The following is a 25427-nucleotide window of genomic DNA, read 5'->3' on the forward strand; positions in this document are numbered from 1 at the left end:
GGAATGGGAAGATTGGAGTCAAGCAATTAATTTGGGTAATTGTCCCAGAAGTGTCCAGATAGCATTGTAGCTGAACAACAAACAGTGCAGAAGATTCACGTTGTTTAGATTAAAATACAAAAGTTCCTCTGTAAGATGCCTTGATAGATCAAACTACCATTACCAAACTGTTATTCTTGTCAATGTTGGAACATCGTGCTGCCCTGCCGTCCAATTACCCACCATCCTCGAAGATGTTTACCTCCAAGATGGCTGCTGACATGCCCTCTGAAACAGAGCTGTTGACCACAGCGAAGCACCTTTTCATGGCAGCATGAAGCTCCTGTTGGCACCTCTCCTGGGCCAAGAACACCCCTGCTGTTCTGTAAAAGCAGTGGCAAAACTCAGTTCTGTGTGACTCAGGACTCACAGAGGCGTGAATGATGCTGAACAGCAGTGACAAGCTCAGGCAAGGAAACACAGCTGCACTGTTTGTGACATGAACGGAGCATCCAGGTAAAGTCTTAAGCAGAGAGGGCAGCTTCCTGCCGCAAAGATCTCTGTTGTGGTGAGGCCCTGTGGCGAAAAACTGAAAGATCGGCAGAGACTTGAGTGTGGGAGGAGAGATAATAAAAAGAGGACCTTGGCGCTCAGCTCTATTTTGTATTCCGTTCACATTATGTTACGATACATGTGAGCTGCGTTTGTTTTTCAATGCACCGCATGAAAGAAGCACAAAGGCAGGCAAGTCTGAAAGATGGAACATCACAGCAATTAAACAGACAAAACTGACAGTTTGAACACAAAGAAAGCTGAAGGCCTACCTTTTAACAACCGTTTCTACTTCAGCAGAAAGAACGGGATCAATCTGAAAAACAAGCGGCAAAACAAAAATGACCGCAACATGTGCAACAAAATTTCTGTTTTTCTTTTTTATTAAGAATACCTGCAATATCCTAATTACTGGGATATAAAATATCGAATGACACAATTAAGAACTTCTATCAGGAGAAAATCATTCTCAGGAAAATCCTGCATTTTCAGAGATTGGGGTCAGGGTGGGCAGGGTGGCCAATCTGATTAATTGCAATGTGGGATTTATGTGCATTAGCCTGTCCACAGAAAAGTCAAAGCATAGCAATGTGGGTCAAAGATGCTACTAAGCAAGCTGCTACATCTCATTTTATTTTATAGCTCACAAAATGCCTTCATGAAATTATTTTTTAAGATGTATTAAAAAAGAAATGCCGTTTTGCATCCTGGAGCGATCTGGGATTCTGCAGGAATTATAAAACGAGCAGGGGTCGGATCAAGACGATGAAGATACTGGCAAAAATACACGGTTTAAGCCCAACCGGCGCTGTCTTGTAGTGAGCCCAAAACAAACAAACAACAAAGCTACGTTATACGGCGAAAGCTTCAGTGTTCCTGTTCATTCTAATAAATTTGTCATACCTTTACTGATGTTTGAGAGAGATATAATTAGATTTCATTTTTGCTTTCAGCAAATAAATAAGGTGAAAGCCTGCTATCGTTACAGGAGATAACGTTCCCTTTTTGGAATTGTCCAGATTTATTTTACTCTGTAATTTAAAGCCCATTTACAGAGAGTTCAGATGTGTCATCGCTGACAAACTGACCTGAATTTTCCTCTTAATGACAGATGCTGCAAAGCCACAGCGCTTATTACTTGAATGAAGTAGCAATACTGATTTCTGTGATGTCACGACAGCCTGAGCGAGGGATGTCTCATTCCACCTCCTCTTCGCATTTTTAGATCTTTTTTCCTTCACTTTGTTTAATCTGTTCAACACTGTTCCACAAAAAATATATAATCCTTAAATTAACACAGCTGAAATCTGGCTGTCACACGAAAACATTTTTAGTATAAAATTAATATCTTTCCATTTCTTGAACAAACATGCCTGTGATTCAGACGTGTCACGATGAATCACATGTTTCTGCTTCGACTGAACCGTTTCATCAAACGGCAGCAGCAGCAAAGCCTCGTGAAAAAGCAAGAAGCGGCAGTAAGACGGTGCATACAAGCCTGTGGCCATGCCTAATTGAGTTGGTTCTGTGCAAAGCTAAAGCAGTACGTACCTTTTGCCTGAGACCACTGTTTGAAAGAAAGAACAGATGCTAAAGTACTGTACATTGATGCCGTATCAAAGCGAGTCGGGTGGGGGGGAGAAGAGAAGATGAAGACATGCAAACAGAAAACAATAGGTGAGAGAAAAACAAAGAACCGAGGCTGCTGCTGTTCTCTGGGATATGACAAGAATTTTAACATAAAACTGCAACCTGATATTTTTTTTAAAAGAAAAAAATATTAACATAAATAAATAAAAACACTATAATTTGATTGTGTGAGAGACTAGTTGATTGATGCACGAGGTTATTCACGACAGGGTTTGAGAGTTCAATTGCTATTTTCCACTTATTTATTTGCACTGTTTGACATGAAGACGCACAGCTTGTACCTGAGCACTTAATGTTTTCAGGGAGACACACAGCACAGAAACATGATTATATGTGACAGGGCGGCAAAACCTGTAACTTGTGCTCCCCGTACACTTGCAGACACATATTATGAGGATTAAAATGAGTTTGCTCCACTTCCACACAGGTCATTAGTAAAAGGCAAGTAATGTGAAGCAGGTAATGCCCCCCCCCCCAAAACAAAACAACCAAACCACCACTACAGCTGACCCCTTCCCCAGTATTCAGAAGACATTTCCTCCCAGCACTGTCCGTTAATTCCAGCATAACAACTAAAGCCTGTATGTCTGCTCTATCCAATTAGAGGCTGCCTCAATTCCCGGGGGATGTTTCTAGGTAATTTCAGCAGTACACAGAGTGACAGTACAGAGGCACATGGCAGAAAAGGGAAAAAAACAAAAACAAAAGCATACACACAAAGAAACAAACAAAACAAAACTAGTGCATAAGGACTGTTTACTTACCTTGGGTCCAATAATGACTAACACATTCAGCAGATTCTCACAATGCCACTCTGAAAAACATTAAATATAACTGGTGATGTAAAAAACAACACTGCAGTTTGTTTTTGTGTGTGTGTTTTTTAAATGAGCAAGTTGTCAAAAGAAGTGAGGCTGTTCTTGCACAGATTCCCACAAGCTTGTTTAATGCACGACACTCGTGGACAGTACGTGTTAATTCCAAGAACGTGCATGTGAAACTTGAACCGTGTAGCTCTCCTCAACATTAATATACAATGTTGACGCCCTCTAGTGATGTCTCATTACAATAACTGCGTGCTGTGAAAGTCACAGTATATATGGGGGGTTGAAAAAGAAACAACTTGTGTTAATTAGAGGCAAAATATTAGGTACCTAATAAGACATACAGGATATCCATCAAAGAAAGAAAAAACATAAAAACCATGAAGGCAAGACCCGACAAAATGAGAACGAGCTGCCCCGCTGCACTGTACAAACACTTTCTATTAGATGAAACTCAACGGTTGACATCTAATTGATTGGGACATGGCCTCTACAACAGCAGATACATTAAGAAAGGCATTAAGGTTAAGCTGGTTAATAGGGCCACCCCTCACTGTATTTGCTAGGGGTGCAACGATACTCGTATCGATATTGAACCGTTCGATACAGTGCTTTCGGTTTGGTATGCATATGTATCAAACAATACAAATTTTTTTTATTTATTTTATCAACTTTTCTTCTGACGATGCTGTCTGTGTTGAGAGCTCAGTGGATCTGCATTTGACTACTCCGCCTAGACTGCACTGTCGAGCGCAGATCCACTGAGTGCAGCGCAAGCTAGCAAGACAGAAGCTAAGCTCATTGCAACATGGCAAATTTAACCTCCCCATCCTCATTCAGATCTGGCCTTTGGAACTATTTTGGTCTTCATGTGAAGTATGACCCTGAAGGTAAGCGCGTCATGGACAAAAGTAAAACAGTATGTTGGATGTGCCAGCAATGCTCAATTACATGGGTGGGAACTACTGCGTTAGCGCAGTTTGCTCGTTAACTTGTTGACGCCGTCCAGCCCCACGCACGGGGCGATGCGCGGTAGCTCGTTAACGGGGATTTGCCGTGTTGTGGCGTTAACATCATTTCAGATTAACGCTGACAGCACTAGTGGGAACAAAATGAATATGACTGCACATTTACACCGACATCATCCTAGTGCAAAGACAAGTGGAAGCAGACTAAAACAACAAGCACGCATGCTACAAACTTTACCTGTCATTTAGACAGCCGTTAGCACATGATTCTCCTTATGGGGACCTGATATGTTTAATATGCTGCTGAGAATATAGCCCAGAAGAAGCGTATATTATAGCTTTTATTTTGGAAAGAGCCATTTCTCTGTAATAAACTCTTTTCCAAAGATGAGTGATTTCTCGATCAGATAGATTTATTATTTTATCCTTTTGTTGTTTCAGCAACATTAAATTTAAAAACTGTACGTTTGAGTTAAAATATATATTTATAATTTTAATAAATGACAAATTAAAAAAGCATGAACATTTTTTTGTATCGAAAAAATATCGAACCGTGACACCAAAGTACCGAACCGAACCGTGAATTTTGTGTATCGTTGCACCCCTAGTATTTACATGTGTCATCATAGCAAAATGCGACCATAGTGGCACCTCCTGCAGCGCAACTACCATAAAGATCATTTTAAGTACTTTGGTAGGGATCTCAGAAGATGAGATTCACAAAGGTTTTGATCGGGGGCACAGTATGCACCAACATACTTGGCTAATTCACCACTTGCAATATTCCTGTTGCTAACCAGTTTGCTCTTGTCTATCCAGTTTTGTGTTTCCCTGTCTGGATGATGGCCAGGTCACTGGTGTATTGATCCTGGATGTGATTTCGTTTTTTTATCCAGGTAGTCTCTTATTCTGTAGGTGGATCAACTCTATTCCACTCTGACTGGAGATGATGACAGCACTCCCTGCTCTGTTCTCCATAATATCTGCTACAAGCTGAAGGATCACTCCAACCAGAATCTGCAGCAGGTGAAGATATGGATCATATGAGTCAACAAGGCTGCAGAGCAGCAAAAAGAGCAAAAAGATGCCATTAAATCCACGTGTAATAGCTTGTTTACTGCTGCAAGTTGCAGCCTGAGACAACAGAGTTGTAGTCTGCCTACAGATCAACAATATCTGAAAGTCACGAGTTTAGGAAATAGCAAAAAACCCAGCAAAGACCTCACACATGCACCTGGCCCTTAAGTTAATCACTGAAATCGCATCAGAAATGATGTAGGTGGAAGGCTGCAAACTGAAAGAAAAGGCTGGAAAAACTCAAATTTACACACGAACTGGACTGAAAGCCAGTTTTTTTTCGACATGACAATGATCCCAAACACACTGCCAGGATGGATCATGATTGATCACTATCAGTCATGGATTGGCCTCCTCAGACCTTTTTGAAGCAGTGTGGGATCATTTTTGCAGACAATGAAACAAAAGACAGCCAAAATCCAAAAAGAAGTATTTTGAATGTATCTCTGTTGGAAGACAACTGAAAGCTTGCCTAAGAGAGTTCAGTTATTTATAATTTCATATGTTCTCTGTATCTGGTGAACATTTAGGATTTCACCAGGACTGATGTGTAAAAAATCTTAAAATTCGACGGTACTTTTTTTTGGTACCTTAGTTCCCACAGACAACATAAGCAATTTTTCATGCAGCTTACATAATCATATTTACTGGTATGTATTTCTAGTTTCAATAACGGGTTGGGTCTGAGTGCTGATCTCATCGCCACTTGATGTTATACACATGCATTTCATAGCAAGCACAATGAAATGAATTCAACAATATAACGTAATGAATAAAATCACAGCATACTTGAAAAAACCTCCACCAAATAGAGGGGGTCTTTGACTCTTCTGAGGCCACAGACCAAAAGGAAGACACGCAGCTCATCCACATGCTCAGTCCTTACACCTGGAGAGAAGCCAGACAAACAGAAAGACAGCGCCACAATATCAAAACACTGCATAATGAACATCCCAAGTACATCAGCAGATAATGAAAGCAATACATCAACCAAGGTCACGAAGAAAATAAGACAGCGGTGACTAATGTGCTCACACAATTCTCTGATCAGGAGGGAAATAGTCTGCTGAAAACACTGGAAGGTCGCACCCTAATCAGTGTGTAATGCAGTATCATAACTACACACTTTGAATATTTGGGTGACAATTTGCTCACTGATCAGCTCTAATTAAATAAAAAAATTAGCCGGGCCAATATCGAGCTGACATCAAACATCTGAAGAATTAGGCTTTAACTGCAATGCTGTGGAATCTGCTCCTCTCAAATATCATCCGGCTATCACATTCAATCCAGAGATTATCAAAAACTGGCAGGCACACAAACATGCACAATGCCAGCAGCTACTCTAGTGCACCTGACCTGGCAAAGACAGCAGCTAAAAGTCCTGACCCTATTACACAACCCCATCATAAAGGCAACACACGACCTAGCCTGTAAGTCTCAGACCTCACATTAGTCAACAAACCTTTCACTTCAAAAGTACAACTACACTGTACTCACCTTTGAGTCGAGGTGAACCAGAATTACTGTCACAACTGCCTGGTATGTAATGGATGACAGTGGAAATAACAGAAGAATATACTATATTGTTACATAGTTACTCTTAGTCTGGGGCATTCACATATACAACTAAATTCATTTTTTGTTTTCATATAGCACCAAATCATAATAACAATCACCTCAAGGCACAAGATATAGATCCTATAATAATACAGATAAACCCCCATCAATCAGATGACCCCCTATGACAAGCCTATTCAAATGGCGGCCCGTGGGCCAAATGCAGCCCAGAAGCAACCTGCGAGTGGCCCTGCCTGTGGTCCTAGCAGAAACACAGAAAACGCAAAAAATTAATTCATTAATTAATTTTTAAAAAATTAAAAATTCCTACAGCGTAGTGTAGACTGTGAATGCAACACTCCTAGTAGCCTAGCAATATTTAACCCACAATGCACCGTGATGTAAACATATTAAACAATCATCGTAATATATGATGCGACAACAGCGTGTCTTTCTCAGTCCAAAAGCGCAAAATTGACAATGAACCCTGGACTGACAAATACTTATTCATTTTACCGCCAAATCCAAATGCCAAACCAATGTGTTTCATTTGCAGTGAGTGTGTTGCTGTACTTACGAAGGCACCACAATGACAAACACCAGACTTTCTACACAAACTTTCCAGAGCAATCTCAGGAGAGGGCTGCAAAAGTACAGTTTAACTGCGAGTTTAATAATCTTACAACCGGAGTTGTACTACCATGGTGAGGGTCCTGTACAGTCCAAGAGAGAGTTGCAGCAGCTTTCCTTCGTGTTTGCTTCTTGGCGAAGAAGAAAAGGCCTTTCACAGATTCTGAAACAGTGAAATACTGCATGCTGGCCGTGGTGGATGCGATGATAAGTGACGAAAAAATTAAAGTAAGTGTGACATCTGCTATTAAAAACGTACCCCTGTCAGACAGTTCGTAGAGTTGAAGTTCTGGCGTCAGACGAGTTTGAAATGCTGTTAGATGACCTGAGGAAAACTGATGTAATATCTATAGCAGGAGATGGGTTCAAAATGTTTTTTTTATTATTATTATTTCAAATGTGCAAAAAAAAATAGTTTAGTTATAGTTCCCCTTTTTTAAATGGACCTTTTGGTGTGCATTTGTGAGAGGTCACCAGATTTACAGGGGAAAAGGAATAAAAAAATTACTTGTTTTTCAATACAGTTGTGTGGGTTTGAAATTTATCATGATCTGCTGCTTACTGGCTGCAAAAAAATATCTGGCCCAGATAAATTCCTCGGTTTGAAAATCTGGCCCAACTAACTTCTTAGTTGAATAGCCATGCCCTATGAGAAGGAGACAATGGGGAGGAAAAACTCCCTTTTAACAGGAAGAAACATCTGGCAGAACCAGAGAAACAGGGAGGGGCACCCATCTGCTGCGGGAAAGGTCAGAGATTCATACTAACCCATGATTAATGGTTGTTAATAGTGGTGTATAAACACATAGATAGTAAAAGAGGTCCCCAGCAGCCTAGACCTATTGCAGCACATTTAAGGGACGGTTCAGGGTCACCTGATCCAGCCTTAACTATAAGCTTTATAGAAAAGGAACGTAGTATACAACATCAGTGATCAATAGCACTTAAATAACATTACTGAAAATGTTACAACAAAGCAGTACAAGCACAGTACAACAAAAGTGAGTACTGATTGAGAGACACAAAAGCCTATAATGACTGATCTGTGATTTCCTGTTATTCCTGTTAACTGCATGAAGTCTGTCACGCATGGGGAACTGAAAAATGTAACTGTGAGATGGCACAAAGGTGTGAAATAACACACTAAGACTGGTGACTAATGATCGTCCTAATATGCCGTCATGCACTGAGCAGTGCTTGTACAGTCATCCACTTGCATAGCGACAGACTTGGCACTGGGGTTATTTATTAATGTAGACCAGACCATATTGGAAAGATGCCATTTATACATGACAACACAAATGCCAAGAGTTACACCAAAATCCTGGCGAGTATTTCTGTCGTTCATCTGTTTGAACAGGACTGTAGAGAAACAGATCCCCTCGAGCAAAAATGTTAAAAAGCTGAACACACACAAAAAACTCTGAATAAGTTTGAGTATTTGTCATAAAAATCTAAGTTAGAAATACAAAATGCTGAAAAAAATTAAATCTTCACTGCAGAATTTGTGTTGGGCTTTACTGCGATTGAACTGTATTCTAACTGTGACCCTGTATTTTTAGTTTTTAATTTTGCACAAGGGCAAAACCATACTGTTCAACAACAAGTAATACAGCTAGACTTTGCAATGGTAAATGGCCTGTATTTGTGTAGCGCTTTTACTAGTCCCGCCTAGGGACCCCAAAGCGCTTTACACGTCCAGTCATCCACCCATTCACTCTCACATTCACACACTGGTGGAGGCAAGCTATAGTTGTAGCCACAGCTGCCCTGGGGCAGACTGACAGAAGCGAGGCTGCCATATCGCGCCATCGGCCCTTCTGGCCAACACCAGTAGGCGGTAGGTGAAGTGTCTTGCCCAAGGACACAACGACCGAGACTGTCCGAGCCGGGGCTCAAACTGGCAACCTTCCGATTACAAGGCGAACTCCCAACTCTTGAGCCACGATTGCCCCGATCAATGATTTAAGCAATAGCACTAGGGTGTACCTACTTCTACTGCATATATAGTCAAACCCAGGAAGCATTTTAATGGTAACAGTTGGAACAAAGCTGTTCCAAAATTAAACCTGAACCAACATTATGGATGTTTCCTCAACATCAGTGCTAGGTACTTCTTGGATGTCCTTGCTAGACTTTGTATTGTGTTCAAGGATTGTTTCCTGTTTTAGTCTGTTTATTGACTAGAATAAAACAAAATGAACAAAACATTCTTGACAGAACAAAATGGAGCTCAAGGACGACTCAAACTCGTGAGTTTACACTTTCAAATCATTTTTTAGCTTACTGAGGTAACTGACGTCACACTCAGTTGGCATGCTCAGTCACGCAGGTTACTAAATCCCAGAAAGTTGATTCTGTTCATCTGCACGTAACGCTTTCAGTACATTTCATCACTCACACAAATGACTTCTTCAGTGACTTCAGCTAACTGCAGTTTCCCCAACTATAAGACAGGCAGGGAGGTCCGTCCTCCTCTGAACTGAGGAGAGGGCTTACCGATATATCTTTCACCATGTCACAATGCTGTGATTGTTGCTATTCCCTAACTCTATGTTAATGGTACTGATGGCCATTGATTAATGGTCACGATAACGCCAAGTAAATGATTATAAAAAAGTCCTCACAGCCCATTGTTAGTCAGTGGAGCTAGTTTCAGTCACTATGCACTGTTTGTAAGTTTAGGGAAACCTGCAGTCAGCTGAGACTGTAGATGTCACTTGGATGAGTGAGTGAGTGATGAACCCACTGAAAACAAAACATCCAGATGAACAGAATCAGATTTCTGGCATCCATATCCAATTCTAGTCTGTGAGGAGAAGTTAAGTGGCTGTCCGTCTAAGCAGATTACTGTTTAAAATACAACAAAGCTCCCTTTGTAAGCAATGATCTGACTGCAGAAACATCCATCCATCTATTGCTCTGTGTATGCACTGCGACTAGCTTCAACCAGGGAGATGACCCTTCGAGGAGTATTTGTTCATCACGCATTTGATCTTAAAAAAAAAGTGTTGGACAATGTCAAATTTTTAACTGATGGTTGCAACAAATTTAATGTTGAGCATTCGTAAAAATTTACAGTTTACCCTGAGAGGAATGCTAACATCTGTGTCAACCTTGTTGATGTTTGTGGCTTTGAATACATTCTCTACTTTAGAGGATAGAGTCAGAAGTCTGCCAAAATCATTAGGATGAGTAAGAGAACCCTGAATGTCTGCATTTTTTACCAATCCATCAAATAGACGTTGGCATATTTTCCAGCAGAAAGTGCAAATTTTGACCTGCTGGTTACACAAAAAGAATTCATAGATTATTAAAGTAGGTTTGATGCTCTGGGGACCATGACTATATACAAACAGCTGTGGGGAAATCTATCCAAAAGCTGGGTGGACTGCCAAATGCAGAGCAGAAAGGCTCGTGAAAAGAAGATTTAGACTTTATCGACATTGATTTTTGAGCCTTTATGTCAGAGAAGACTGTGGTTTTATGCAAATTTAAAGCAAAGCTGGTACAACAGCAATACTTTAAGGCTGAATTTGAAAGAATAAATAAAATTACATTACTTTCTGCCATCAGTGGTAAATAATGGTACACAGAAAATTGCCAGAAAAATAATTTTTAATCCTTTAATCCTTATTGAAACGACCCAAAATGCAAAATCACTGCTGCTGCGAAAACCATTTTGGCAATGGTGCTACCAATTCAAGCCAAATCTTTAAATTTTTTTTTTTACAAACTCTGCCCAAGTTTAAAGAAACAAAACAAAACAAAAAAAAGTGAAAGAAATCAAACCACAGAGCACCAAGCCTGTGGTTGCAGTACAGTGACACTCGAGTGAAATCCCCTGCTGCCAGATAAGTCCAGATCAGAAGGCTGAAGCAGCTCTTTAATGCTATTAAAGAGCATCTTAAAATGACAGCCTGGAGACTGGGCACTGACCCCGATCCTAGGAGAAAAAAAAAAGCTTTTACATCTGTGGGATGTATCAAACTTTCTCGCATTGATTCACATGATCTGAAAACGTGCCAGCTAAGCTAAACATCCTGTCAGTTTCTCCAAACAAGCTGCAGAAAAATACTACAGGAGCTGGAATCATGTCTTAGCACAGACCTGTCAAAATGAAAAAAACAAACCCAGTGAGGAAAAAATATATATTTTTGGGAATCCAAGAAAAAATTCATTTTCCCTCTGAGAATAAAACTAAACAAATTGTACAAATCATATGACGTGCCAGAAGCAATATTCTTCCTCTGTCTGTGTTCTGTGAGATCTATGCAAATCATAGTTTTTGTTTGTTTGCCTTTGATTTCAGAAGGGTAACAACCCCTGTAATGCTTTAATCAGCATGTGTGCATGCGTATGTCTCAGCATTGCTGGAAGAGAACATATCTACCCGAACAGCTCTGCTTTCATCTGCTGAGCAGCACGGTATGGTTTTTTTTGGACTATAAATGACAACCAAAAAACTCAGGTATGAAAAACTGCATTTATTAAAAACTTTTAATTTGAAAAATTTCAATAATTAGCACTTCCACTGTACATATTATGCTTTGAGGTAGCTGAAAAGTTTTTGACCAAACTACATATATAATGTGATGAGTGTTTGATAAGCAATTTCGCACACCACATGAGAACCGCATACATGAGCTGTGACATGACCTGCATTTTGATCAGTTAAAATTAATTATACTTGACGTCTTATAACATGCTAGAATCAATCCAACAATGGAGCAACTGACCTGGCTTAAGACTGGGACTATAAATGTGGGAACATTGCTACAAATCTATAAATAACCTGAACTCTCAAACAGCATTTGCAGCAATTCTAAAAATCACTTTTTTTGTTTTAATAATTATTATTCTGTACAAATATGTTTAAAACGAACAGCAAAAGGTATGTCATGGACCATTTGTGTCCATCTCTGTTCTTTCAATACCAAAACATCGGTCTGAAAACTAGTTATGAGAGTACAGACAAAAAACACAAAAACTGTGAAATCAAACAACATCAAAAAAATCTATTAAGGCTTCCCACCTGACCTCTTTAAAGAATCACCTGATTTTTTGTACCAGCTTGGCAGATTAGGAAAATGCAGGCAAAATGATCTTAATTCATATGCTGTAACTTGTTTTGATCAACCCCCAATCCCACCTTTCCCCTCGGAAGTTTACACAAAATGCACTTTAAAAAAATTTTTTTATCCGGTAATTCTTAAACCAATAAACATGATATAATTATACTGAAGCTCAGTGTTGATTATTTTAATACAGCAAGCCACGTTATACTCTCTCATTATAAAATACTAACCAAAGGCTCTGACAGTACATTTTGCTCATTAAGATATTGTTTTCTTAATCTAGTGCCAATACTTTAATAGTTAATTTGATAATTAAAGAGGCCACATCCTTTATGTAGTTATGAGAAGGCATCCGTATACACTTTGGAAAACCTGAATGACTCAGGCCATTACTGTATCACTCAAACTGTGACACTGTGTGACAGCTTAGTTGTCTGAAGTGCCCAATGTCATCTGCTGTCACATGCTGATCGATACCGTCTAAATATGGCAGATCATTTATTATAAGTAATGAGGTCACTGCCGTTGTGGCACGTGTTTGAATGCGAGTGACTCTATCGCTCCTGGATTAGAGTCTTTACCCGTGAGCCTCGTTAATCTGACCTGTCAAAGACTTGTCTTCATAGTGGTAAAGACTTTACTGTCAAATTGTACTTGTAAACATTTCAATCTATAGTAGATGTAAAGATAAGATAGATAAGATCCCTTTATTGTTACCCACAGGAGAAAGTCATCCAGGATTAGGCAGCTGCTTGATCAAAAAACAACAAACATCGCAATAAAACCTTAAATGGGCAAATTTTAGGAAATGCAGGCCTTAAAGTAAATATACAAACAGATGACTAATTAATAACGCCTCATCAAAGCCTGTCTACTTTTCTTTGTCCAAGATGAGCTGTTCATTTATCCGCTAACAGACAGAGGGGCAAATAAATGTTTATGTTGCTTCTGCATACACAAAGGAATTCTGTAAATCTCCTGCCAGAGATTCATGCATGCAAACACTGTTCAAAAATGTCTTGGTGAACGGTCACTGTTTCTGTTCCCATGATCTTTCCTGCCCTCTTAAACACATTATAAATTTGAGCTTTAGACTCGAGTATTAGGTTTCCAAACCAACATAAGATAGGACTCCATAGCAATGTTATAAAACATTTATATACCGTATTTTCCGGACTATAAGGCGCACTTAAAATCCTTTAATTTTCTCAAAAATCAACAGTGCGCCTTATAATCTGGTGCGCCTCATGTATAAATTCTGGTTGTGCTTAATGACCTTGAAGTGATTTTATGTGGTACACGGCGCTCAAAAATCTGTCAAAAATGTTTTAGTACGACTTTGGTAAGCTACGACGCCGCACCGCTTGATGGATTGTCGGAGCATTACGGCTGCCGTAGTCAGGAGCCTTGCGGAATAATCTGGGTCCAAAACTTCGTCCGCTTCAGGTCCCAAAGTCAAACGAACACTGCGGCATCACTGAGAGTTAAAAACTGTCTAAATTCTTTGGTCTTTAATAAAATGATCAGCGTTGCTGCTCTACCAAGTGTAACAATTAAGTTTAACATCCAGGGATACATGAAAACAGAATTTATTAAATTTAACAAAGTTAGAAGTTAGCAGGAAGTTAGCTCGCTAGTTTCCACCTAAACATGATATAGCATGTTCTGACTGAGAGATTTGTGAACAAATTCAAACGTACAGCTCTGCTATCACTTCCAACTTAAATGAAGACAGAAAACTAAACAGCAGTGACGTTTGTAGGGTTACTGAAGTTGGACTAGCTGGTATATAATGATGTGCTATGTAATCGCTAGCGACACAGCTATGTTAGCGTAACATAAACACAGTGAAGCTGGAGGATGAACGCTAATGGTACGGAAGTGGAAGCAAGAAGAATGAGTTGAGTAAAGTTTGACTTATCTGACTGTTTTATTTTGCTTAATGCGCCTTATGTATGAAAACAGACCCGTTCATCGACAGTGAAATGGTCCGAAAAATATGGTAATATTACTGCAGACACCAAACACTCAAGGGAGCTCCTATTTATTTTTCAAAAGTTCCATCCATTCATCCATCCATCCGCTTCCGCTTATCCTTTTCAGGGTCGCGGGGGGCGCTGGAGCCTATCCCAGCTGTCATAGGGCGAGAGGCAGGGTACACCCTGGACAGGTCGCCAGTCTGTCGCAGGGCTAACACACAGGGACAGACAACCATTCACACTCACATTCATTTGCACATTCACACCTAGTGGCAATTTGGATTATCCAATTAACCTATCCCCACAAGCTGCATGTCTTTGGACGGTGGGAGGAAGCCGGAGTACCCGGAGGGAACCCACGCAAACACGGGGAGAACATGCAAACTCCACACAGAAAGACCCCAGCCTGATGTTGGAATTGAACTCAGGACCTTCTTGCTGTGCGGCAACAGTGCTAACCACCGTGCCACCGTGCTGCTTTTCAAAAGTTCAATTCTTTTATTGACTATTTTAAATACTTTACCAACCATGTCTGTAGATTAGCTCACTTATCTTGTTCACATTTTGGTCCAGCTATTTTATTTAAATCTACTTTATTATGCTTACTTGGATACATAATTTTGGAGTTTATTTCATTTCATGTTTGATAAACGACAGACTTAAAACAGACTGCCTCATCTTGTATATATATACTCAGACCCCTGCCATCTTTTTTCCCCTCTAATTTTTGAAATATTGAGCTCACGTACAGAGACGTTATCTGTTCTGCATGCTGTTTTGTTCAAGCAAAAAAATAAAAATAAAAAAGCAAAAATGTAAATGTTGATGAATTTTCACACAAACATTTTCCACATGTCTGTGTCAAGTGAGTGACCCCATATCAACGTGGACCCTGCAGGGACCTGTCTAATGTCTGGGAGAAGTGGGATACTCGAGGGACAACCTCCAACTGATCAGGGTAAATACAGTAAATTCTTCAGGGGTGTAGCTAGGTTAGGTAAAAACAACAGTGACACCTCAAACTTTTATAACATACTAGTTATGCTGGGAGTGAGCACAGTCATTTATATACAAACAAAAAGGTGAACTAACAAATCCTTGGCTGGGCTCTGCACCTCTTACTATGATGCCAGAAATAGTAAGAGGCCTCTCTGAAGGACTCATAGCAATTAATGAAGAAAAATACACTCTATATAAAAAACTCTCATTGCTCTATATAACTGTAAATAAACCACTGTAAGTGCTGAAATTTGAAATATAAAAAAAAATAAAAATCCTTATTTTTAAACTGTCTTAAACATCACAGAGGAGATTAGAGAGTTCAGTGAAAAGCGACTGACGGCGAGTGTTTCACAAATCTGCTGTTATGGGAGTTCGATGAATAATCAAGACTTAATCTGTTGATTTGTGTTGCTCAACCTTAACTTTACGTTACTTAATACATATGTATTTCCCAACATGAAATTCCCTACATTATTTTTTGGTTCTTGAACATGACTTTTTAAAACTATTTGTGGCAGTGGACAAATTCATGTTGCTCCTCAAGCCAGAGTCATGCAGGTCACAGATTTTCATTAATCACTTGTATCATTTTTAAATCAACCATTTATTAAAAAATGTGTTGCTTGGTTAGGTCGAGGCACTACAAACTCCTGGGTTAGGTTTGGAGAAGGACGATCGGTCAGGTTAAAATACAACAGCTGACATGTCCTAAAAAAACCAATTTCTGTTACCATGGTGACCACTTCATGCTTTCTCTACACAAAATACATGCTATGTTTTATGAAAGTAGCAGGAAAATATACTATAAAATATAAACAACTATTTGTGTGGATGGAAACTGACTTTGGTTTTTTTTCATGACTATTACGCGCATTGACATGAGACTGGGCTGATCACTCAAAGATTTTGTTCCTCATTTTATTGCTGTTTAAGGTTTTATGGCTTTAAGTCACCTGAGCAATGAGATCACGCACATTATGTGCCAACAGGCACTCAGAGTGGCCGTTTTACTACTCATCTGTGCATTTTTTGTAGTAATACCTAAATGTTACACTGATGCTGCAGTGTGCCAGGTTACACATTCACACATGAAACGGACGCATTCATATGCCATCAGAGTAACAAAGAGGAGTGCATGTCTGAAAGGAGCTAAAAACATCACTATGCCTATATTAACTACTGTTAATTATTTTTTATCCTCTGATCCGCTTCCTGTGGAACCTGTTTAATAATCGTGCACTTTGAGAGCCCTGTAACTGCAAAACAGCAAACTCCCTGCTTGTTTCCCATCATCCTTTAGTTACTATCACTCTACAGTGCTGGACCTCATCTATCCCTTAACCCCATCTCGTCAGGCACACAGCATGGGCCCAAAACAACCTACACAGACATGCACACACACACAGTGACTTTCATCGAGAGAAAGACTCTGAAATTCAGTGCTCAAGCCTGTTCCTTTGGAGGCTATGACATCCAAAGGGTAAAACAGAGGCACATACAGACTAGTCATCTATCTTCAATCAGACAGGAGGGATGCTTTGGCTCTTTTATGTCCACTAGTCGAAGGTTTTTTTTCTACACTGCAGTACGTGGCCACAAAGAATACGGCCATGCCCAAACTTCCATTCGTGTTGAGCTTGCCTATATATAAATTACTGTAGATTTCACAATTTAATAAGAATTAATTCATGTCAGACAAGATGGAGGGAATGAATAAATAAATCAATATGCAGCAGGATCTGGCAGGAGTGAATGAACACATGGGATGGTGCCCTCTGCAGTGCTGGGAGTGTATGTGAGGACAACGGTAGGATGAAAACTGGCAGGAGAGAAAACAGGTTGCTGCAGGAGTTACTTCTGTCAGACTGCGTTCTTCTGTTTAAGGATAAAAAAATCATTTCCTATTAAAAATCATTGTTCAAAAGCAGGATATGGAAAATCTAGTCTTTTAGACAGCAGAAAGCCGAGCACACCCAGTGATAACTACAAAAACAACGCCTAATGACTCCTTAAGCAATGTTAGCCTCACAAAGGCACATTTCTAATAGAGCAAAGACTACAGGGTCAGTTTGTCTGAATGAGATTCTCCGCCTTGCTATGATGTTCTAGTCCTGATCAAACACAAGTTAAAACCCAGTGTGTGTGATTTATTTTATCAAAGCAATCATGAGACTAAGACAATTGGCAAAAAAAATTATAATTTTAAAAGGATAAGCGGAAGCGAATGGATGGATGGATGGATTCTTAATCATTTGAAATGTAGCTGTCCCACATCCACCGTAGACAAACAAACAAAAACTAATGAACAAATAAAATACTAACAAATCCCCATGATAAAATAACAAGGAGGAAGAAACTGCTAAATTGTTTACATCTCTAAAAACAACTATGAGTCAGATTACAGTGCTTTCATCGCTTCTGAAAAGGCACACTCGAGCCGACTCTCATTTCAAGTATAATAAATGGAAAAACGACTGTGGAAAATGTGTATTACTTGGTATGGATGGGAAACGTGGTGATAAATGGCCCTGGGCTTGAATGCTATTAATCAACTGTTCCTCTCTGTACTCAATGGGGTTCTCCCTGAGCGCTAATGTACTTGGGATGGACATCATGTTACAATGTGCAATTTAAAGTCTGGATGAGGCTCTGAGTAACAGTACATAGTTATTGAGCAATTGAAATGGGAGTTGGAAGGCTGGTGGAGAGAAAGAAAAAGGAAAATATTCAATGACAGACTCTGGCTTCTGAGAAACTGCCAGTAGTACTTTTATGCACTCCTATTTCAGGTCTGGGTGGTGCGTGCATGTCATTTTGGTCCTATCGTGGTCTGTGCAGTTGCTCAACTGGAGTGAGAACAAATAATGCAGGCTATCGCTTGTATACAATGTTGCAAATGCTTGCAAAATATTACATGCTTATGTATAGATGGTGAAAACAACACCACTAAACCTGGTTTATAAAGCAGGCATATTAACACTTTTGTGAATAAGTATCCAATATAAAAACACCAACAAAAAAAGAATAAATAATACAATAGATAGTTAAGCACAGCAGGAAAACACAGTACTGTGGAAAAGTCGCAAGTTCCCTTTCAGTTGATTCACTCAGTACAACACATAAGTATGGGATATCGCGCCCTCGCGTGTCCTGGCTGAAGAAACCTTTATTCACGCCTTTAAGGCAGATGACGTGTGATGAAATGCGCACGGCCCTGCCTGCACATATAGCCCCTGTCATCACAGTCATCCCTCAGTTCTTACCCTCTTCACCTCGCTGAGAACACCTCTGCTGAGTTGGGCTAGCTAGCTGCTGCTGCTAGTTAGCTCCGTTGTCTGCCAACTTGAACTTAGCTTAACTGCCCCTGTTGGTGTTAGCCTCCACTGCGCAGTTGGTGTGTAGGCTGCCGGCGGAGCGCTAATTGGAGTCATTTTTGACCAGGATATGTCCTTCAACGCACATATTAAACAAATATGTAAGACTGCGTTCTTCCATTTGCGCAACATCTCTAAAATTAGAAATATCCTGTCTCAGAGTGACGCTGAAAAACTAGTTCATGCATTTATTACTTCCAGGCTGGACTACTGCAATTCATTATTATCAGGATGTCCAAAAAACTCACTGAAAAGCCTTCAGCTAATCCAAAATGCTGCAGCAAGAGTACTGACAGGGACTAGAAAGAGAGAGCATATTTCTCCTGTTTTGGCTTCCCTTCATTGGCTTCCTGTTAAATCCAGAATTGAATTCAAAATCCTGCTCCTCACATACAAGGTCTTAAATAATCAGGCCCCATCTTATCTTAATGACCTTGTAGTACCATATCACCCTATTAGAGCACTTCGCTCTCGCTCTGCAGGCCTACTTGTTGTTCCTAGAGTATTTAAAAGTAGAATGGGAGGGAGAGCCTTCAGTTTTCAGGCCCCTCTTCTGTGGAACCAGCTTCCAGTTTGGATTCGGGAGACAGACGCTATCTCTACTTTTAAGATTAGGCTTAAAACTTTCCTTTTTGCTAAAGCATATAGTTAGGGCTGGACCAGGTGACCCTGAATCCTCCCTTAGTTATGCTGCAATAGATGTAGGCTGCCGGGGGATTCCCATGATGCATTGAGTTTTTCCTTTCCAGTCACCTTTCTCACTCACTATGTATTAACAGACCTCTCTGTATTGAATCATATCTGTTATTAACCTCTGTCTCTCTTCCACAGCATGTCTTTTATCCTGTCTTCCTTCTCTCACCCCAACCAATCACAGCAGATGGCCCCGCCCCTCCCTGAGCCTGGTTCTGCCGGAGGTTTCTTCCTGTTAAAAGGGAGTTTTTCCTTCCTACTGTCGCCAAAGTGTTTGCTCATAGGGGGTCATATGATTGTTGGGTTTTTCTCTGTATCTATGAAGCGCCTTGAGGTGACTTTTGTTGTGATTTGGCGCTATATAAATAAAATTGAATTGAATTGAATTAATTTCAAGTTTTTCCTGTGCAGCGTTTCGCTTTGCGTTTTGGAAAAAAGTGCTGGGACGCTCGGCTGTCACACGGCATGACCCTCTCCTTTCCGAGTCTGGAGCCCCGGCTTCGTCCGAGTCCGAAGACGAGGATTTTCCGGTCGATGTCCCCGCAATTAGCTGGGCTGACCACATGGAATATGTTGATGTTCAGGTCTGGGTGGTGCATGCATGTCATTTTGGTCCTATCATGGTTCCTTGATGACGAGCTGGAACCATGCAGGAGCGCTGACTGGCTTCAGCCTGGGTTGAAGCCAGTCAGCGCTCCCCAGGAAGACGATGATGCGTTGGACATCGGCCTGGACATCCATGGTTTGTCGGAGGATGAGATAGAGCTCATTGTCGGCCCAATGTGCCGCCGCTGCTGCGCCGGTCGGACACGATGACACCTCTCTTTTCTCCCTGTTTCGCCGTGCTGCTGAGAAGCTGCAGGTGGACTGGCCCTCTCCTCTGGCAGAAGCCGTCGCGGTTCGCAGGTTTTTTCCTCCCACCGGAGCCCGCAGCGGCCAAAAACTGCCTTCTCACGTTCCCAGACTTTCTCTGCGAGCTAACGGCATCATGGGACAAACCTCTGTCTACCCGCGTCACTGTGCCCGGCTATGGACAGTACATGGAATTGGACGGCGCTGAGGGGGCTGGCTTAGCTAACCCACCCCCTATGGAGCCGTCTCTGGCTGCTTATCTGGCCCCGTCCCATAACCATGGTGTCGGTGGCCCCGCAACTCTGCCGTCCAAGCACTGCAGATTCTCTGATTCGCAGCTGGAGAAGATTTATCGGGCTCAGGCTGGCACTGCTTGCGCCATGAGCTCTGTCACCATGCTCCAGACATACCAGGCAATGTGCCTGGCAGAGCTCGGATCGCTGGTTCCTGATGACAACCCGCTGGCACCTCTTCTTAACGAGGTCAGAGTCGCCACAGATCACATCCTCCATGCGTTTCGCTGTGTAGCGCTCTCCCTGGGCAGAGGGATGGCTTCGACAGTAGTGGCGCAGAGGCACCTGTGGCTGACCCTCTCTGACGTCCTGGATAGGGACAGAGCTGTTCATCTGGACGCACCGGTGTCTGCGGCTGGGTTATTCGGACATTGACTTGAAGCCATTCAGGCTAGATTCGATCTGAGGAAGAAGCAGACGGAAGCTCTGTGCGACATTAACCCCAGACGTCAGCCCAAGCCCAAGCCCGCAGCTAGTTCTCACAGGCCCGCCGCTCCTCTGCCGACTGGCAAGAGACCGGCGCCCACTGCTGAAGTGGGTGTGCCGCCAGCGAGAGCACATCCTCCGGCCCGAGCTCCACACCAGTCGGCCTGGAGCAAAGGCCCACCCTCGGGCTCCCGGAGGGACCCAACGCCCTGGAGGAAGAAGCCTCAGCCCTCCTAGCTGTGGTTTCGAGTGGAGAAGGGGTCCAGCAGCAGGGAGACGCTGCTTTTACCCCTCTGTTGCCGCCCAAGAGGTGCCGCATATGTTCTGTTCAGGTTGTCAGCCCCAGAAGGCGCTGCACTTTCCTAACACTGTCTCCCAAGCACAAAACCCCTGCACACAAAATGCCTCAGGTAACTCCCTGTTCAGGTGTGTTAAATGTTCAGGTGACCACATCGAGTGTTCCCGCTGTTTTTTTATTGTTGTGCCCCAGAAAAGGTGCCTCCAACAAAATGCATGAATGTACATGTTTCCATGTTACAATCAATAAAGAGTGTTGTTTATTCTCAAACAATCTCAAATGCTCAGCCTGCAGACAGAATGAGTGAGGTCAGGCAGGTGACCCAACTCAAGGGATAAAACAGTGTTGTTTCGACAAATAACAGATAACTTAGCTTAGACAAATTTGAAATTGAATCTTTAACCTTTCTGTTTACAGCAAACTGACGCAAAAACATATAATTTGCTAACTTTTCTTTAGTTGAATCTACATGTCAAAGATAACACAGTTAGCATAAAATACTATTTTTGCACCAACAATGTGATTTGCAAAGTGCTGTTAGCTGACAACTCGGCATATCTCAGTATGGTTTGCAGTGTGTCCTTAAACAATTTGAGGAAACTGGACAAGTGGCAGAACTAAAATGCAATCTTCAGCAGATGTTTAGCTTTCAAAAAGACATTTTTAAAAAATCCAGTAAAGACCGGAGATATGACCTTAGAGGTCATACCTACCAGAGATGCATCTGGTAATTTACTGTTCATTGAAGCCTCATCAGAAATGGTGTCAGTTGAAGGCTGGCTGTCAAGAAGCCATTTATAAGGAATGGAAAAAAGAAGAAAATTACACAAGAACGCAACTGAAAATCAATGGCAAAGGGTCTATTGGAGTGATAAACTCAAATATGCCATTTTTGATTAATTATTGTCAATACATTTAGAGGAGGTAGGAGAGAGGCAGCGTACAACAGTGCGTGTCTACAGCCATCTGTAAAACACAGTGGAGGCTCTGTCATGGTTTGCGGCTGCATTTCACCCAGAGGTGCTGGGGATCTCCTTAAAATCGATGGAATTATAAACACAGATTTGGATCAGTCATGCCACACGACACCATTTGGAAAGCACTGCCAATGCATTAAAAGCATACCTGGATAAGGAAAACTCACTGGATTGGGCTCCCCAGAGCTTCGACCCCCAACATTATTGAAGCAGCTTGGGATCATATTTGTAACAAACAAAAGAAAAAGCAGAAACATCCAAAGAAAAGCTTTGAATGTCCTTCAAGAAGCCAAAGGATACTTACAGAAATTCCAAGATAGCTTGAGAGAGTTCAGACTTGAAGAATTAAGGTAGTGACACCAAACGTTGACTTTCAAGCTTATAAGAATTGTATGAACTCTGTAATTGCTTTATACTTTACTGTATATTATAATATTTCCATATATGCACACGTTTCAATAAATTGCTACACCTACTTCACATTTCCCTAAAGAAATGAGGGGTAGTCCAAGACTTCTGCACACCACTGTGAACATAATTTCAATATTTTCTTTAAGGCCTTCCATTAAGGGTCAGTACAAGAAATAATAATATTTTTTATCACTTTGGATAAATAACTGATTTTCCACCATCATCAAACAAAATATATATATAAAAAAGACTGTCTAAAAAGAAATCTTCCACTGTCAATTACACATTTTGCAAAGTGTACCTGGAATAATGACAACCTGAAGCACTAATAGTACCTGAGCTCCTCAGGAATTCAGTCCAGCAGAATTTCTCAGTAACGTCTGTCTGGATGCCTGTAATATAAACACAGAGACAGCCATAGTGAACTTCATAAAAAATAGTGCAAAGTGCTCAAAATTATCAGTGATCCAAAATACAATTTTTGTGTTCTGTGTAAAAAGCACTTCAGCATGATCGCTCTCTGGGGACAAGCCTGAAAATTAAGCTTTCACTGGTTGGGGCTCAGCCATGCAGCTGGCCCGGGGGCTCTCGTCTAATCTATGAAGGGACACTATTTGCCAAACAAGGATACCGGTGGTAAACAACATGGAAGAGAGATTTGGGCTGTCCTACATGGTACGGTGGCCAATGGCAAGAGCAAACACAACTCTGTACTGCAGACAGTATGATAATGGAGGGAAAATGTCAAAGCTGATTAGTGCAACACTTCAACGGTGAGTCAAGGATGCACAGCATCAGGCGAGGATGTCCATGCAGAATTTACCTTGAGGCTGGACGTAGATTTTGCTGCTTTGGGACACCTTCAGAGGAAAAAAATGAAAAAGAAGTGGTTAAAACAGCTAACAGAACGCAATCAGCAATTATTGGCAGCGTTTGTTTATAGAAATTACATTTGATTATCACCAACTGTGCTTCTCTCTTTTTTTTTTATGTCCGACAATAGAGACAGCCATTTAAAGCTCTTTGTGTTCTAAGCATATTTAAACAGAGTACAAACTTTAAAAAGAGACTCAGGAAAGCAGTCGCTAAGATAATGCGGGTGCCGCAAAATAAATCAGAGGGGACGGGAAAGAAATTGACTGGATGTTATCACACCAGATCCATCCGCTATGTGTGTTTTCTGTCGCAATAAAAAGCTTGGCGATGCCTCTCAGTGCCTGTCCTGTCTACCAGCTGTCAGCACTAAATGGCAGAGATAAAGCACTCCACTTGCCTCAATCTGCAGCCTATGGCTGGAATCTAATCTGAAAATAAAACACTGTAATATTGTTTTAATGCCAGACTATTACAGGACAGGGCAGGATATTGTGTTTGTATAGTCAGAGCCCTTCTGCTGTATTTATTGACGCTGTCAGGCTCCTGCCGTCTGCAGATGTGCTGTAAAAATGTAAACAAAAGCTTTCTCTCTTATTATAAGCTGCAATTAAGCAGATAGAGTAAGGATCTGGGTGAATTTAAAAACATGAACTGTGGCCAAACATAGGGCATGAAAAAAGAGATATCTGCATGTGTAACCATCATGCGTCAAAGTTTAAACTGCATGTCAAATGGCTGGACAGCCCAACCTGAAAGCCCATCCCTCCTCCCACTGGGGGAGGGGGGCATTTTTTGTAACTTTCTGCAACTATCAATCCAGAATTTACAACTTCTGGTTAGATGTGAAGAGATGAGGGAAAATAGTAATTCCTCTTTTCTCCCTTTTGTCACTAAATTTCATGTGTTCAACCCAATGCAACACTATCAGCGATCCTCAGAGAGACTGCCTAAAATGTGCTCGACTCAACTGAACTACGAATTACTTCAGTCAGTGTTATCAAAAAACATAAGCGCATAATCATACCAAAAATAACTCTGCCTCTTCTTTCAGTTTGTCAGTAAATGCAACAGCAAACCTGATTGGGAACAAAGAAACACTTCATTATCACTGCTGTGCGAGGCATTTCAGCAAAACAAGAATTTTCACTATAGGCAGTAAATTATAGCCTTTTACAAGTAATAACGATTTTGACAACAATAAAAGGGGGAAAAAAGCTGTGCTAACAACACTAAAACACAGAAATCTGCAGGCAGAGCAGTATGAGAGCAGAAAAACTGCTTGTAGCTCAAAGCAAAAGGATTTCAGTAAAAGGAGGAAGAATACAAGCTGGAAAATGAAGGGAATGTAGAGCAAAGAAACAAAAACGAAACAAAAAAACTGAAAGAAGATACTAATTTTCATTTGTAAGAGTGAGATGGCACTAATAGTGGGAGGCGGGTGGATTGAGATGTTTGAAGCTTTGGAAAACAGGCTCTCGCACATTCCTCTAGAACAGGGGTGGACAACTCCAGGCCTCGAGGGCGGTGTCCTGCAGGTTTTAGGTATCACTCTGGGTCAGCACACCTGAATCAAATGATTAGTTCATTACCGGGCCTCTGGAGAACTGCAAGACATGTTGAGGAAGTGATTTAGCCATTTGAATCAGCTGTGTTGGATCAAGGACACATCTAAAATCTGCAGGACACCGGCCCTCGAGGCCTGGAGTTGCCCACCCTGCTCTAGAAGGTCTTTTTCTATCTTTACTGCCATTTACTTTAATCAGTTAGAAAACAGAGACACTTCAGTGTGATGTCGGCTTGGATTAGGGCATAAAATTTAGATTAGCCAGATTAGCCATTAGCCTGCTAAAGTAGTGGTTAGCTTGAATTCTTTCAGTCTCATTCTTTCCATAGATTGTTTATTAAAGATGGACATAGTCTCAGTAGTT

At 41.1% G+C, this 25427-nt stretch overlaps 1 protein-coding gene across 2 annotated transcripts in view; it reads right to left on the bottom strand.

The window, feature by feature from the left end:
- The window catches only part of glt1d1 (glycosyltransferase 1 domain containing 1), a 32105-nt gene that overhangs the window by 2489 nt on the left and 4189 nt on the right, over positions 1 to 25427 (bottom strand). For both annotated transcript variants that reach the window (XM_087849013.1, XM_087849014.1), the window contains exons 4-10: positions 24524 to 24575; positions 23447 to 23483; positions 22959 to 23015; positions 5840 to 5938; positions 2946 to 2995; positions 804 to 847; positions 242 to 362 (exon numbers count right to left, since the gene is read on the bottom strand). In XM_087849013.1, coding sequence (XP_087705139.1) covers positions 242 to 362; positions 804 to 847; positions 2946 to 2995; positions 5840 to 5938; positions 22959 to 23015; positions 23447 to 23483; positions 24524 to 24575 — 460 coding nt within the window. The remainder of the gene's footprint in view (positions 1 to 241; positions 363 to 803; positions 848 to 2945; positions 2996 to 5839; positions 5939 to 22958; positions 23016 to 23446; positions 23484 to 24523; positions 24576 to 25427) is intronic.

This window comes from Neolamprologus brichardi, chromosome 12 (genome assembly GCF_056152115.1).
Source record: "Neolamprologus brichardi isolate AB-2024 chromosome 12, ASM5615211v1, whole genome shotgun sequence".
Taxonomy (NCBI): Eukaryota; Metazoa; Chordata; class Actinopteri; order Cichliformes; family Cichlidae; genus Neolamprologus; species Neolamprologus brichardi.